The sequence below is a fragment of the Carya illinoinensis genome, chromosome 16 (genome assembly GCF_018687715.1).
Source record: "Carya illinoinensis cultivar Pawnee chromosome 16, C.illinoinensisPawnee_v1, whole genome shotgun sequence".
Classification (NCBI taxonomy): Eukaryota; Viridiplantae; Streptophyta; class Magnoliopsida; order Fagales; family Juglandaceae; genus Carya; species Carya illinoinensis.
In genome coordinates, this window is record NC_056767.1 from 10,581,331 (window position 1) to 10,598,569 (window position 17,239).

Below are 17,239 nucleotides of genomic sequence, written 5' to 3' on the forward strand. Positions count from 1 at the left end.
CTACTCAAATTGCTGGTTTATGAACTGGTTTGTACTGTTACTACATTATTTTGATACTGAAATGTGAGTCTACTGACGTTGCTAATTTATGAACTGATTTGTTGGTAGAAATGTTGGGTGGAAATGTTGATACTAAAATGTACTGCGACTTGGCCTTTGTATTGTAAATGTTGGGTGATACTAAATGTTGTTTGGGCTGCAGCTTGGCCTTTGTATCATAAATTGATGTTATAAATTGTTGTTAATATTTGTATTTTGGGCTGCAACTTGGCATTTGATGAAAAAATTAATTCATATTATAAATTGTTTTCAATTAAAATCATTTGATTATTGAGAGCATCAACTCAAAATGTGAATTTTAGATACATTAATCATAGACAAGGCTATACATAATATAGTACTTTTAATCCTATTTTTCAACTAATGTCAAATTAAGATACATTAATGTCATAAGAAATCATAAAAGTACTACAAATTACCACATTTTAAAAAGTCATAGAAGTACTACATCAAATAACAAGTCTTGATGTAATGCTCGATAAGGAAATTATGAGTGGCCATGAGTAAATAAATGCTCGATAAGGTTAGCCTGGAGTTGATTATGAGTGTCTCTATCTCTAATTCGAGGATGTTGCACAATAAACTCCATGAACTTAGGTATATTATTGTGTGAAATTGGTTCATTTAGAGTATCATCCAATTGTTTGTAAATGAACTGATCAGCCTTGAGATATAGATGACGCACATGTTCAATGATCATATTATGCAAGATAATGCATGCATATATAAAGTCTTTTAGAACTTTAAAATTACAATAACTAGCAGGTCCACGTACAATTGCAAATCTATCTTGGAGTACTTCGAAGGCATGCTCCACATCCTTCCTTGCAGACTTCTGGCAATCATCAAAATATTTTTTCTTATTTTCCTGTGGAGAAATAATTGTTTTCATTACTGTTACCCATGAACGATATATACCATTAGTAAGATAATATTCTATTGTATATTCATGATCATTGATTGTGTAATTGCATAGAGAAGCATGACCTTCGACTAACGTAGCAAAAACATAAGATTAATTAAGTACGTTGATGTCATTATGAGATCCAAGAAAAAAAACAAAAGCATGTCATATCCAAATATCGTAATATGCAACAACCTCTAAAATAATAGTTGGTTGATTTACGTGACCAGAGTATATACATTTTCAAACACTAGAACAGTTCTTCCATTTTCATTGCAGGCAATCAATGCTGTCAATACTATCCATAACAAATTGAAGAAAGAAAAACTGAAGTATTGGAAGAAGAGAGTTTGGTTTTTGATGAATGTAGTTAGAGGATGAGTCTATTTATAAGACTTAATCATCAGCTATTAGTTACAACTAAAAAAATTGGCAAAGGAAGAAGGGTTGGCAAAATGGTGAATTTTGATTTCAATAATTATAGACATGATTGTTAAGTAGAAGAAAAGTTAGAATATGTGTTTTTGGCTTCATAAAATTGTAAATGTGGATGTTGGATTGGTAAAATGATAAATTTTGGTTTCAAGAATTATAGATGTGATTGATGGGTAGAAGAAGTGGTAAGCACTTGTGTTTGTTAGTCTTCTAAAATTATAGATGTGATTGTTAGGTAGAAAAAATATTGACATATGTGTTTGTTGGCTTCACAAAATTATAAATGTGGATGTTGTGTTGGCAAAATGGTGAATTTTGGTTTCAAGAATTGTAGATGTGATTAGTGTGTAAAAGAAGTTGTGAGAATTTGTGTTTATTAAGTCTTCTAAAATTGTAGATGTGATTATCAGATAGAAAAAGAATGATTTGTGGAAGTGTTTATTAGTTTAAATAATTGTAGATGTGATTCTTGGATAGAAGAAAGGTTGGCAAATAAAATAGTTGCCTTCATAAAATTATAAATGTGGATGTTGAGTATAAGAAATGTTGACAAAAATTATATATGTGATTGTTAGATGTAAGAAATGTTAGCAAAATGTGTTTGTTGAATAATTAGCTTGAAAAAAAATAGTTAGGAAATAATAATTTTCTTTATTAATTAAATTATAAATTAATATATAGAGTGTATTTGTAAAATATTAAAAATAAAAATTATTATTTAAATATATAATATTATATTATTATTTTGACTTTTGGATGACTAGTCTAATATGGATTAATGTCTCTATTAGTTTGAACTTTAGCTAAAAGTTTTAGTTTTAATTGAAATTTAGACTTGGCAATATTGACAAACCTTAAGCATTGGCAATGGTTCCAAGTTCGAAATTTGACTAAAACTAGAGTTTTTGCTAAAATAAAATTAATAAAGATATTAATCCACATTGGATTAACTATTCCAAAATCAAAATAATAATATAATATTATATTTTTTAATAATATATTTTTTAATTTTTTTAATATTTTACAAATACACTCCATATATTAATTAATAATTTAACTAATAAAGAAAATTATTATTTTTCAACTATTTTTTTCCCTGCCTAATTATCCAACAAACATATTTTGCCAACCATTTTCACACCCAACAATCATATATATAATTTTTGTCAACCTTTCTTCTACTCAACATTTACAATTTTGTGAAACCAACAAATACATATGCTAACCTTTCTTCTACCCAATAATCATATCTACAAATTTTTAAATTAATAAACACTTCCACAAACTCTTTTTTTTCTACCTAATAATCACATCTACAATTCTAAGAGACAAACAAATATAAGTTCTCACCATTTCTTCTACACACCAATTACATCTACAATTCTTAAAACCAAAATTCACCAATTCGCCAACCCAACATCCACATTTATAATTTTGTAAAGCTAACAAACACATATGCCAACCTTTATTCTATCTAACAATTATATCTACAATTATTTAAACTAAAAAACACATTGACAAACTTCTTTTTTCTACCTAACAATTACATCTATAATTATAAAAGATTAACAAATACAAGTTCTCATCACTTCTTCTACAATTCTTGAAACCAATCACACCTACAATTCTTGAAACCAAAATTCTCCAATTTGACAGCCCAACATCCACATTTACAATTTTGTGAAGCCAACAAACACATATGTCAACTTGTTTTCTACCTATCAATCACATCTACAAATCTTTAAACTAGCAAATACTTCTACAAACTTTTTTTTTTATCCAATAATCACATCTACAATTTTAAAAGACAAACAAATACAAATTCTCAATATTTCTTCTACCCATCAATTACATCCACATTTCTTGAAACCAAAATTCACCATTTTGCCAACCTTCTTCCTTTGCTAACTTTTTTAGTTGTAGCTAATAATTAAGAATTAAGCCCTATAAATAGACTCATTCTCTAACTACACTCGTCTAAAACCAAATTGTCTTCTTCCAGTACTGCAATTTTTCTTCTTTCAATTTGCTATGAATTCGTCATATTGTATATGACAATTATTTTGATCATGAGTTGGATATGATGCAAGCAATTGTCCTTGAAAATGTACGAAAGGGCTACCGAGGGAGCATTTTTTTCATCTCGTTGTAATCTTCAACGTCGTATATTCATCAGACGTGATTCATTGGAAGGTCGTCAACACTTTTGGAATGATTGGGCTGATATGTTGGTGGTTAATCATTTCAAAGGCGTTCACGACTTTCCAATGAATCACGTCTGATAAACATACGACATTGAGGATTACGACGAGATGAAGACAATGCTCTCTCGGTAGCCCTTTGTACATTTTCAAAGACAATTATTTACATCATATCCAACTCATGATCAGAATAATCGTCATATACAATATGATCAATATTTGAAGATTGATCCATAGCAAATTGAAGGAAGAAAATTTGAAATATTGGAAGAAGAAAGTTTGATATTTGATGAGTATAGTTAGAAGATGGATCTATTTATAGGGCTTACTCCTCAACTATTAGTTACAACTAAAAAAGTTGGCAAAAAAAGAAAGGTTGGCCAAATGGTGAATGTTGGTTTAATTGGTGAGTAGAAGAAATGGTGAGAACTTGTATTTGTTAGTCTTTTAGAATTGTAGATATAATTTTTGGGTAAAAAAATAAGAGTTTGTAGAAGTGTTTATTAGTTTAAAGAATTGTAAATGTGATTATTGGGTAGAAGAGATGTTGGTATATGTGTTTGTTTGTTTCACAAAATTATAAATGTGGATGTTAGGTCAGCAAAATGGTGAATTTTAGTTTCAAGAATTGTAGATACGATTGATGGGTAGAAAAAGTAGTGAGAACTTGTGTTTGTTAGTCTTTTAGAATTGTAGATGTGATTGTTAGGTAGAAAAATAAGGGTTTGTATAAGTTTTTTTTTTTAATTTAAAAAATTGTAGATATGATTGTAGGGTATAGGAAAGGTTGACATATGTATTTGTTGGCTTCACAAAATTGTAAATGTGGATATTGAGTAGAAGAAAGGTTGGCAAAATTATATATGTGATTGTTAGGTGTGAGGATTGGCAAAATGTATTTTTAGATAATTAAGTTGAAAAAAAAATAGTTGGAAAACAATAATTCTAAGTAAAAATCAAATTATTAATTAGTATATGGAATATATTTGTAAAATATTAAAAAAATTAAAAATAATATTATTAAAATAAATCATATTATATTATTAATGTCTATATTAGTTTTGACTTTAGCTAAACATTTTAGTTTTAGTCAAACTTTATGATTGATAACTAGCCATTGCCAATGCTCTAATAACGATGCTCTCAATACATGAATGTGATCATGACGTATGGAATTAGGCTTTAGAAGATCGAACGATCTGTACTATGCGAACTTAAATTTAAAATAAATTGATTTAAGAAATAGCAACTTTGAAGGTTGGAAAGTAACAAGCGGTGGCAACAGGCCTACTGAAAAAGGAAAAAAAAAAAAAAGATGTTGGAAAAATACTCTAGCATTGGAATCAAGTCTTAATTCTGGCATTTGATTTCAGAACAAGAAACGTCGTTGGAGTTTAGAAAGTAACAAGAGGCAACAAGCTTGTTGAAAAAAATGACGCCAAAAGAATCTTCAATACACCATTTTTTTTAACATAACCATCTGTTCGTGCAGTGGAATAAGATTAAAATGGCAAGAACATGAATGAGATAATCGAAGCCACCATCGTACAAAGGGGATGATGAAGGGAGAAAGAGAGAGACTTCGTGAGATGTTGGGGATTTGAACGGTGGGAAAGATTGTTGTTTTGGATGATTTTGGTGTTTGTCAAAATATATGAAAAAAATTGATTCTATAGTTTTCTCACCGGGTCAAATTGAGTGTAAAAAATAATGGATTTTAGGAGGAAGAATGAGAAATATTAAATAAAATAAAACAATTTAGCAAAAAGTAAAGCTAGAAGAAGGTCTTTTATATTTTTAAAATATATATTACATAAATTAGTCTGGAGATGCCTAAGGGCTATAATACTAAGTAGAAATAAGAATGAGTATCGAGCTAGGGAAGAAAGAAATAAGGGGGAAAAATGGGTTTAAATATTTAAAATTATTTGCGGCGATTTATTTTTGTAGTAACATCTTATAATTCCTCGCCACAAAAACAAATTAGTCATACTCAAAATATAATATAACTGGTTTACTTGTAGCGACACAAAGTTGCCGCAAAATATCGTTTTTTTTTTTTTTTTTTTTTGTGGAAAAAGAATAATTTTCCCACAACTTCTTAATCAGACGTGATCTCATGGAAAAATGCATTTTTTTTCCATGGAATTTTCATGTTATAAGGTAAGTATTTGCCACATATGTATATTTTGAAAGAAAAAATTCATGAGAAAAGTCCATATTTCTTGTAGTGCTAATTGGTATTAATTGATTTATACAATAAACTGAATATGGTAAAAATTACATTATATTAAAATAAATACTATAATATTATGAATATGTTTTAAGTATGATAATATTCTAACAAAGGTGAAAGAGAGATAAATATGTGAAATAATTCAACAATAATAGGTACGGTATCACTCTACCCATTAGGAACCAAACAAGGAATTAAATGGCTGAAAGTAGTAGGTGCTCTCTCAAATCAAGTTTAAGCCATAACTTAAATCCCACTTTCACTAGGGATCCAATTTAGTAAATTCTTAGATGGCCAATATCAATAATTTAAAGTAAATTCATATTGATTTCAAACCACTTGACCAGTTAATCCATAAACTATTGAACCACCACCTTGAATGATAGCAAAATAGATATTCAAATTGTCTACTTAGGTATGGCTATAATAAGTATTCTATTTTTGTGAATTTATTTTAATTTTAAGTCATTGTGTAAAACATATTCTTTACGTCTTTGAGGTGACGAGACTCTCAAATCAACTATTGTCATGTTAATGACATAGAAAGTATGCTTTCTACACCGATTTACAAATAGAAATTTTATATTTCTAATACTTGAATTGCCCCCTTGATCTGTAGACGATTCTGTTAAAAAATGCAAAAGTGCTAATGATGCAAAAACATAAAAGAAAATAAAAAATAAAATAAAATGCACAAATGTTCTTTCAAGACAGACTAAATGAATCATAATTTGATCCGAATTCTAATTTTTTTTTTTTTTGCATAAGATCCGAATCCCAATATAAACAATGTAAAGTGGTATTAAACTGGCGAATACTGTAAATTGATGGAAATACTTGTAAATAAAATTAGCTATTTTCTCTATCTAGGAACATGATATATATCTAGTTTTATGCGAATGGAAGAAAAAAATAATTGCAAGATTTGAAATTAGACATGGAAGGCTTTGTTTGTTTGCTTTGAATTGAAAATGTTTGTTTTCATCACCTTTAATCTTGTGTTTGGCATGAATGACAAAATTAGGATGGAAAATAAATGTAGAATTTTCTTCCTCTATGCATCTAGTTTATAAATTTCTTTAACTTGTATCACTACAAGAAAATTGAATATTTGTGATCAATTTTTTACAACGAAAATAACTATTTGCAACTAAAACAAACTCATTTTAGTTAAAAATATTTATTTAATTAGAAATAACTAGTTGTAAATAAACAGTTTTCTTATAATGTATTGAACATGTAAAATGTACATACGTTTTCAGTGCCCTATATATAGGTTGTCTTTTAAGTATATACTTTCCCAATCTTGATTTGAGAAAATATCTAGTTATTGTTGATTCTTATTAGATCCTTAAGATTAAGATATAAATTATATAGAACCAAATTTCACTAAATAATATTGATCGATCATAAATATTAATATCATTTACAATTTATAACTCGAATATATATATATAAAGCGAAGAAAGTTAGACACAGTCTATATATAGACTCTGAGCAAGCCTTGACCATGTCAGAACTCACATATTATATTTATTTCTCTCCGAATTATAAAAGTATAAACCTTACAAGACGAAATTGACTATATTTCCCTTGATTTTTATTCAATGTGCAGGTGCCATACAAAAATGGTATAATCCAACTAAATAATAGTATAAATACATCTTTATTGTAAGACACGATCATGATTTAAGTTATTTGGCTAATATTGATTACTAACTATCTAATGAGGAAAAGAGGAAAGAAATTTATCAGCCAATTTCTGACCAAGGCGAATTTGAGACACAGTATCTAAGTGCTTCTGGTCTTGTATAAATGTTGATCCCATAGCATCAACAATAAGCACATTTTTCAATTTTATTGACATCTCAGCATTTCTCACAGCATCCATGTAGTTACCTTCTGCCGATGCAATTACAACCTACTCACAAGAGGTCCAAACATATATAAGCAACTTATATCTTTAGTAATATTTAAAGAATGATATATAACTATGAACAGTCATACTAGCAAGTTGACTTGAAAGACACATCTATGTGTATCTGACATGACAAAAATTGATTTTAAAAATAATATTCTAAAGCCTCTACACCACATAATATCCAGATGACATAATTCAATTTTGAAGATAAATTTTAAAATGTAAATCTTAAAAATTAAATATTACCATTTAAATAGTACGAATTGTAAGTGGCACTGTAGAGACCTTAGGATAACATCACTTGATTGATTTAAAACAAAAGTTTAAAATCTTGAACTTCAAACCCTTTCATTCTGTATTGGAGCGGATTCCTTTACACTAAATTGTAAATAGAAAAAATCAACTAGGAAAACATGTGCAATAAACCCTTTAATATCAAGAAACACATATTTGAGTAGTAAACCATCTAAAACCCAGCTAGAAACTCCAACCAATTAACAAAAATATCACTCTTTTAACTCAAGTTTGTAGGTAGTCCAAGTGTGACAAAATCCAAAATTTTTAAAAAAGGTAATTAATATTAGTGAATATTAAAAAAAATAAATCAAACAGGAGAATAAATAAATAAAAATTGTACCATAATGATGGGGAGGTCGGGAATGTTTAGATCAACTCGAAGATCAGTGAAAAACGTCTCCGTTCTTGCCTTGTATAGCTCATATTCTTGTTCTCCACAATCACTTTCACCTTGATACCAAAGCAACCCTTGAAGTTTTCCACCACTTTGAATTGCAGTTCTTGCCCTAGTTACCAACAAATTGTATAGTGCAGTCCCCTTTTGCCACTGAGCTATCTTGGTTCCTCCCATTGCACATGGGACCAAACCAATAGCACCAAAACTCGGATCTTTGGCCAAGATTTCATGGGCAAAAGGCATGCCTGGTCCAATTCCACAGGACTTCATACGATCAAGTTGTCGGTGGAGTGGCTCTTGGGCAACCTTCCATGTCTTGTCTAAATCGAGTGTGAGGATGTTCGGGTTAGGAGTGCTTTCTGGAGGTACTTGGCCATCCCAAATAAGGTTGTTTGTTTTGGTGTCATTGATGACACCTCCTCGTCCAGACATGTTGCTTTGTCCGGCTAACAGAAACACATGAGATGGTCCTTGGGACATTGCAGACATAACACCAGCCATGAGTATGAGGAAGAAGGACAAGAGATACATCGACCATTTACTGATCATCTTTTTTTGTGTAGAGTTTCTATGGAAGAATTAGAATCCTCAAAGATTCTCTTCTCCGAGATATTTTTGTGTGTACTGATGATGAAAACGCATGCACAATGTATGTTGCCTTTTATAGTATTTGTAATATGAGTTTTGGTGCAACAAATTAGATGGCATAATTTGTTTTGATCCCTCAACTCTCTTAAACAATAAAACAAACAAGTTTCTAACGAATCATGTTTTCGTAACAAAACTCAAGTTGTATTAAAAAAATAAAAAATAAGTACTTTAATTAGATACTAATTGATTAACATGTGATATGAGTTTTTTTAAGATTATATCCTTCTAATTCTATCTGTCATCAAAAATCTAAAATACAGCACAAAATCTTGTTGCAATTGAAAAAAATGTCCCCCAACCATTACATAATATCATAGATATTTGCTGTTTAACCGTTACATAAAAGATGTCTTTTATAGCTAGCAGTACATATATAACTAGACTTTTAGTTTTTTGCAAAAATTTGTTTTAGCCTCCAGATCAATATTATTTGGATGTATAAATAAACGTTCTAATATCGTTAATCAAATATGAGAAATACATATATAAGAAATGATATTTGTGATCATCGAGTGAATAAACGTCGCACAATCATTTTTAAAAAGGTAAATAAATACATGACTCACATAAACAAAAAAAAAAAAAAAAAACTAATTTTTTTTTTTTTAATAATAGACACCGCTCTTTTTCAAAAGGATTATACAATGTGCACTTTACGATAGTATCTAACATTAACGTTTGAACGTATAAAAATAAGGTTCCATACATTTAAGTTGAAATAAGAACAAGATTGCATCCTTGTAATGTTCTTTATATATGTTCGAAATTTAATTAGAAGTTGATGCTAGAAAACAATATTAATGTTGTACGTGTATGTTTACATGTAAACACGGTCATTCGTTAAATGTGAATACAAGTGCATGTATGTAAATTATAAAAGTCATATATAGAGACATTTAATCATATATAGTTAGAATGTATTGTGGGCTATTCAGACTTTGGTTTATCTGCATTTTAATGTGATTAATGTGAATATTTTTTTTATTAATGAACAATAAATTAGGCATATAAGAAATATAAATATAGTCTAAATTCTATCATGATTATAAGTAAAAAATATATACATGATTTTAATTGTTTTAAACATTGATAACAAAAAATGATGAAATATCATTTCATTTAATTTTATGGGGTTGCTTCTAGAGGACCAATCTTGCTACAATGAAATCACACATTTCATCTGTACATAATTTCTCTTCATTATAAAAATAAAAATAAAAAAAAACTATGTTTTGTCGACATTTACATTAATATCGACATTTATGCATACGCCGGTAAATATAAATTATTGTCGGCGCTTAATTTTTACGTCGATAAATAAAATGTTTTCCCTGCGTTTACATTTTTGTGCCAATAATGATATATAATTGTGTCGGCATTTATGAAAACGTCAAAAATTTATTAATTATATGCTCGTATATTATAAGTTTTCTCGACATTTATATTGTTACATTGGCAATAATATATAATTTTGCCGGCATTTATAAAAATGTCAGAAATTTATCAATTTTGTATTTGTAAATAAGAAATTTTCCCTACTTTACATTGTTAGGCCGGGAATAATATATAATTGTTTTGACATTCATTAAAAGTCAAAGATTTATTATTTATGTGATGAAAAAAAAATATTAACATAAATTTTCATTTGTATTTCAAAACTATTTTAGTTATATTTTTCAAAAAATATGATCAATTAATTTTCTCCTATGCTTTTCTAATGTCAATCCCACTTTCCTAGTCTTCCAAATTTCCTCTTATAATTGTTTCAGTCTTTTATTTATTTAGCTTCTTTTTTTTTTTTTTGTCTTAAACATCTCTAAATATTTTTAAATCATCAAAATATATTACTGTTTTCTTACTTTCTACCACGGATACAACCATAATTCAAAAGAGAGAAAAATTAGTCAAGAGAGACATGTATGTAGTAGTGGCACTTGTTCAGAAATTGTTTTATATGAGAGAGAATTAAATTCTAAGAGAGATAATCACGTACTCCTCCCTCCCTCCTCTTTATGTTTTAAGGTTTTTAGTTAGTTTTGCCTTGGTTTTTGTTTGGTGTTTGGAATAAGATTCTAGGTAATGAATTGCTTGTGTGGCTGAATCACCATGGCTCAGGCGCCTAGCCCAAGAACCTCGATAGTTCATCTCTCTCTCCCTCTCTCCGATTGAAACAAAGTCATCGTGCTGATGGGGCCACGCACAAGTTAGGTGCAGAAGTGATGACAAAGTGGACTTTAGTTGCTGGAGAAAGGCTAGGATGGCCTCTGGTCTCTCAAGGTGAGTGGTGGTGCGGTGAAACGCGAAGGCTCCTGCAGATGTGCATATCCTTGCTTTGGAAAGTTGAGGTTGTTCTCGATTGTTCAATGAAGACTAAGCTGCATGTGAAAGGAGCAACGTGGATTGGCAGCGAAGCGGCTTGTGGTTGGTTGTGTAAATGCTTTGCTTTCAGAGCATAAAACGGAGGACGTTGACCGCCATAGCCTTAGATGGCCTCTGGAGTGGCATTTGCGGTGCAAGAACATGGGGGAGGCACATTGCTCTTGGGCGCAGGGGTGGCATGACAGGTGTGCGCAACTGCTGTTCAAATATGTGGGAGGTGCAGAAGTTGTGTCGAAAAATGCACAGGAAATGCAGTAGCTGTCGGGCAAAAGGTAGAGGTGCAACGTGGGTTGCCCATGAGTCTATCATGGATGAGTTCCGAGTGGTTTTTTTTTTTATTGTTTTTGTTGTAATGTTTTCCCTTGCTAATTATTTATTGTGTGTGTGTTTTTTTTTTTTTAAATATATGGCCTCTAGGCCTTTGGTCCATAGAGTTTTTTGTCCTATCCGTCTTAGACAGTATATGAGGTTATGTTACTCTTTCTTTGGACAGAGATGTGCAGTCTCTCATCCTCTAGGTTTGTAGAGATTTGTAGTAGGGACTAAATCATGTCAGTCACGGTTATGTACTGAAGCGCTTTTAAATGTTATAGTTGACTTGTAATGTATGGTCCAAGTCTAGTTGTAATGTTCCGTTTATTAATGAATGGTGATGAACTATTATTTCAAAAAAAAAAAATTCTTTAGTTACAAATTCTTATAAAATTATATTGTGAAGTTCATTTTGATTACAAACGCCTAACTATAGAGTCACGTTGTGTGGCCACTCGCTTGCTATAAATAATAAATTAAAAGAAAAACTAAACAAAAGATGTATGTTAGACTAATCTTCAAGTCCCTTGTTCTCAAGTCACTGCATCAATTTTAGATTTCATTTATCTATTGCTTTTGAGGGCTTCTTCGACAACTGCATTGTTGCCACAATCTCATTGTTCTATTTCAAAATCATCGTTTATGGTATGAATCTCTTTCTAAAAAATCATAAGTATAAAGTTGAACTTGTTTATATATAAATATAAAGATAAATCGGCTTGCAATAGGTTTATTAGTTTTTTAAAACTTTAATTTAGAATTTAGATTATTCTGGTTTACTATTTTAATCATGTGTTGATTAGAGCATATTGATGAAATACTTTCAAGTATAACCCAAAAATCGATTAGCTGAACTTAAAGTCCTACGAAATACGATAAAGTACCTAGCTAGATTGACAACTCAATATCCATTTAATTAGCTAGTCTACTTTACTAATGTGAATATTGTCATGTGAATCCAATTCTCACATAGTGTGATAGCAAGAGTTTAGTCCCACCATGATCTGAACTTGTACCAACCTTCAAAGGTCATCAGACCTTTTTTTTCTCTTGATTGGTTTAGACAAAAAGTTAAAATATTTGAAAAAGTTTAATTTGCTCTTCCTGACTATAAATAATTACTACAAATCTATGTCATCAGGCTAATCAAATTTACTCACGAATCCTCACATAATAGTATAAATGCACCATTTTTTGTCCCTCCTTAATGCTAAATGGTCACTCATGCTAGACCTATCAAAACGTTAGTCCAACTCTGAATATTTGAAAATGATTGATACTCATGTCCTTAATTAAGGTGTACTAGATTCTTGTCTCCGGCCAATTACATATGGATATATTATATATCAAAATCAAGAAAAAGTCTCTAGTATTTAACTCATCTATCTTTATCTCCATTAATACAACATAGAAATAGTATTATGTACGTGCCAGATTAATGAACTACTTTTGCTGTGTAAATTAATATTTATTTACTCACCGCTTATGACATCTATGAATTTGGCAAATTAATATTTGTTTGCAAAACATAATATTAAAACTCGTTCACAATATCACTAAAAAAATATTACTTTTTACGGTGCCTAAAATAGTCGCAAAAAACTTTTCCCATCCATTTAGATTCGTAGTTAGGTGGATAGTAATAACGAGTCTCGAAACCTCTTTTGCAACGATTTTACTTTTAGATATAAAAAAAATTAATATTTGCAACGATATATATAATTACAAATAATCTAAAATTTCATCAAAAAAGTTTTCCAAGCATGGTTACTTATTGCTAGTAGATAAGGCTATGGATGTTGGACACACAGTTTAAGCATCATCTCAACATGAACACTGCTGATTTTATAACAAAATCATCTCCAATCACCCACTTCAAATGTTGTATTGTGTCTAGTTTTTCAATCAAACTTAAATGCCCATAAAGGTAAACAAAAGCTCAAACAACGTATACAAAATTAGGTATCAAATTTCATTGCACCCAGCTCCTGGTCCTCAAGGTTAGAATCTTTATTTTTAAAAAAATTCTCAATAAATTATGAATGTCCTCAACAAGTCACATGACTCATCAATAGATCGAGGAAACCATAAGGCAAAAACATATAAATTAATACAAGGAAAAAAAAATAGAAACTCACAAGGCTACCAAATTTAATATAAATGTTGTCACCTAATCAAAAAGAAGAAATATAAAAAGAATGTAAAAGAATATACAAACTAAAATTGAGGAAAGAAGCAACATGTCTAAATCAAAAGAAACTCACAATATGTCAATTGATTTACCTATCTTCTAAAAATAATCTCGATCAACCTATACTCTAGGAGAAAATTTTTTATTGGATCAATACAAGAGGATAACATCAATATAAAATAAGCATAAGCATATAAACCTAGGAAGAATAACCACCCACAAACAAAGATAGAAAACAATATAACAATAAAAATTGTGAGCTTCTCTCTCAAACCCAAAATGGGGGGAACTCCTTTGTGCAATTTATTCGGGTATAACTCGTGTACTAAAATTTAAAAATTTTGGAAAAAAATGAGTGATTTTTCTTTTTTGGCAAAACTTGCACGTAATGATTTTATGTTGAAATTTTAATTTGAATTCATTAATCTTGATACTTAAATATATATTTTATTTTGCTTTACTTTTCAAAGTTCAATATCATTTTTCATACTAAATTTTAGTTATTGATGATCTTGCATTCTAATTTAGTTCTATTTTCATATTTCAAATATAGTTAAGTTATGGACAAAAGTTAGATAAAAAAATTCTTGACATACAAAAGAGTATGTCGATGGTGCATAGGAGTTTTTGAAGTTATCATGTGAGAATTGTCCTACAAATTCGTCGATCTGTTGCCCATGTAAAAAATGTGGATTACATATGCTATTTATGTTCAACATAGTGTATGATCATTTGATTAGTTATGGAATTTCTCAAAGTTACACCATTTGGTATGCTTGTGGGGAGAGAAAATGGGAGGCATCTTACAATGCTACTGATGCCCAATACAATAATAAGCAAACATACGAAGGTTCCAATGAGTTGAAAACCATGTTACATGACGTTTTTCCTATGTTTGATTTTGAAATAGTTGAAGTTGGGCCTGAAATAGGGGTGGAAGCAAGAGAAACTGGAGTGAAAGATGAAAATTTACAAGGTTCTAACAAGAGAGTTAATAAATTTTAGAATATCTTGAAAGATGTTGATGAGCCACTACATGAAGGGTGTACAAAACATATTAAGTTTAGTGCTATCGTATGTCTCTGAAATTTGAAATATTTGGGTAGATTGACTAATATAATATTTACAGAACTGTTTAAATTTGTGAATAAGTTGCTCCTACCAGGAGTATCATTGCCTAAAAATACATACGAGGTAAAGAAGTATATGAATTAGGACTTGGATACAAGAGGATCTTAGTATGTCCTAATGGTTGTATGCTATTTTGGAAGGACAATGAGAATCTAAAAACATGCGTGGTATGTGGAGCGTCAAAGTGGAAGTAAAAAGAGTATAAATAAAAGGTCTAAAAGAGGTAAAAAAAAAAGTCCAATGAAAATATTATGACAATTTCCGTTAAAACCAAGATTGCAAAGACTTTTATTGTCATAGAATATCTCCTCACAAATGAAATGGCATGCTATAGGCCACACAAATGATGGGGTACTAAGGCATCCAGCAGAAGGTTTGGTTTGAAAGACGTTTGTTTCATAACATTATGAGTTTGCCTCTGACCCTCACAATGTTAGGCTTGGTTTATCTGCCGATAGTTTTAATCCTTTTGGTAACATGAGCATTTTGTACGGTACCTGGTTGGTTATGTTGGTACCTTACAATTTATCTCATTGGATGTGCATGAAACGATTAACTTTTATGTTATCGTTGATTATACTGGGTCCATCATCATCTTTAATGAATATAAATGTATACCTAAAGCTTCTAATATCAGAATCTAATATCAGAATTAAAGAAATTATGTGATTAGATCACCAACCTATGATGTTTACTCTAAAGAGATATTTACAGTGCTTGCGGTTTTAAGATGAACGATAAATGATTTTTTTGTATATGGTGATTTCTCTGAATGGAGTACTAAAGGTCGTTTAGCATGTTCTTGTTGCATGGGTAATACAAAATTTAGATAATTGAAAATAGAAAAAAAAAATTCTATATGGAACATAGACAATTTTTGTTAAGAAATCATAAGTAGAGAATGATGGTATGAACATTTGATGATAGATGAGAAATTGATCCTCCACCTATTATACCAACAACTGATGACATTTTGAAACAATTAGAGGATAGAGGATGTAATGTTAGAAAAAATCGTAAAAGAAATAGAGTTGTGAGGTCCAGTGATGTTAAAGAACACTTCTGGAAGAAACATAGTATTTTTATTAGTTTGCCTTATTGGAATAATAATTTATTGTATCATAATCTTGATGTGATGCACATTTAAAAAAAAATGTAATGAATAATATTGTCCACACATTATTAAATATTGATATAAAATCAAAAGATAGCATACATGTATGCCTTGACCTACAAGATATAGGCTTGAAACCACAACTTCATCCGATTATCAAAGCTGCAAATAAGACATATTTGCCTCCAGCTATTTTCACAATAAGTAACAAAGAGAAAGAAGACTTGTTGAAGGTTATAAAAAAATGTAAAAGTGTTAGACGATTATACTTCAGATGTTTCACATTATGTCCAACTTTAACAGCGTATAATAGTGGGCACGAAGAGTCATGATAGTCATATATTGATGCAACAGTTCCTGCCAATTGCATTGCAAGGGTCATTACCTAAGAAAGTTATAGAACTTTTAATCGAGCTATCTGAATATTTTTAGAGAATTTGTTCGAAAACGATGCACTTGAAGATTTGGATCGATTGGAATCTAGAGTACCCTACATATTATGTCAATTAGAAATGATATTTCCTCCATCAACAATTATGCTGCACATGATTAGAAATTTAGTTGCAAAATGCAAGACTAATTCATTGACAATGAATGTATCCTGTTAAGAGATATGATATAATTATTGAATTAAAAACACATAAACCTTTTATAGTAAAAACATATTTTAAAAAAAGCTAATTGACATTTTGTGATTTTTGTGGCAGGTGTCTCGACTTAAGTTTCATGTTCAAAACAACGTTGTGCTAGAAGGTTCCATTGCTGAATGATATTTGTTGAAAGAATTATCAACGTTTTGATCTCATTATCTAGAATTTGCACAAATGATATTCAATAAACCATTTAGCTACCCAGATAATTCTAAAGGGGAAGTTATTGTGTTCGCCTCGATTTTACGTCGTGGACTCAGGCACATTACTATATTCTCTTTAACTTTGATGAATCGGTCTTCCAAGTATGCATTCTACAATTAAATTTATAATTAAGTGCACCATAACTGTGAAAAATGA

General features: G+C 30.0%; 1 protein-coding gene across 1 annotated transcript; it reads right to left on the bottom strand.

Annotated features, from left to right (window-relative positions):
- Positions 1-7,559: 7,559 nt before the first annotated feature.
- Positions 7,560-8,982, bottom strand: LOC122298797 (probable carbohydrate esterase At4g34215). Its single transcript, XM_043108652.1, has 2 exons — positions 8,395-8,982; positions 7,560-7,757 (listed from the first exon to the last, which is right to left on the bottom strand). The coding sequence occupies exons 1-2, from the start codon at positions 8,980-8,982 to the stop codon at positions 7,560-7,562; spliced, it is 786 nt and encodes a 261-aa protein (XP_042964586.1).
- Between the last annotated feature and the right edge of the window lie 8,257 nt (positions 8,983-17,239).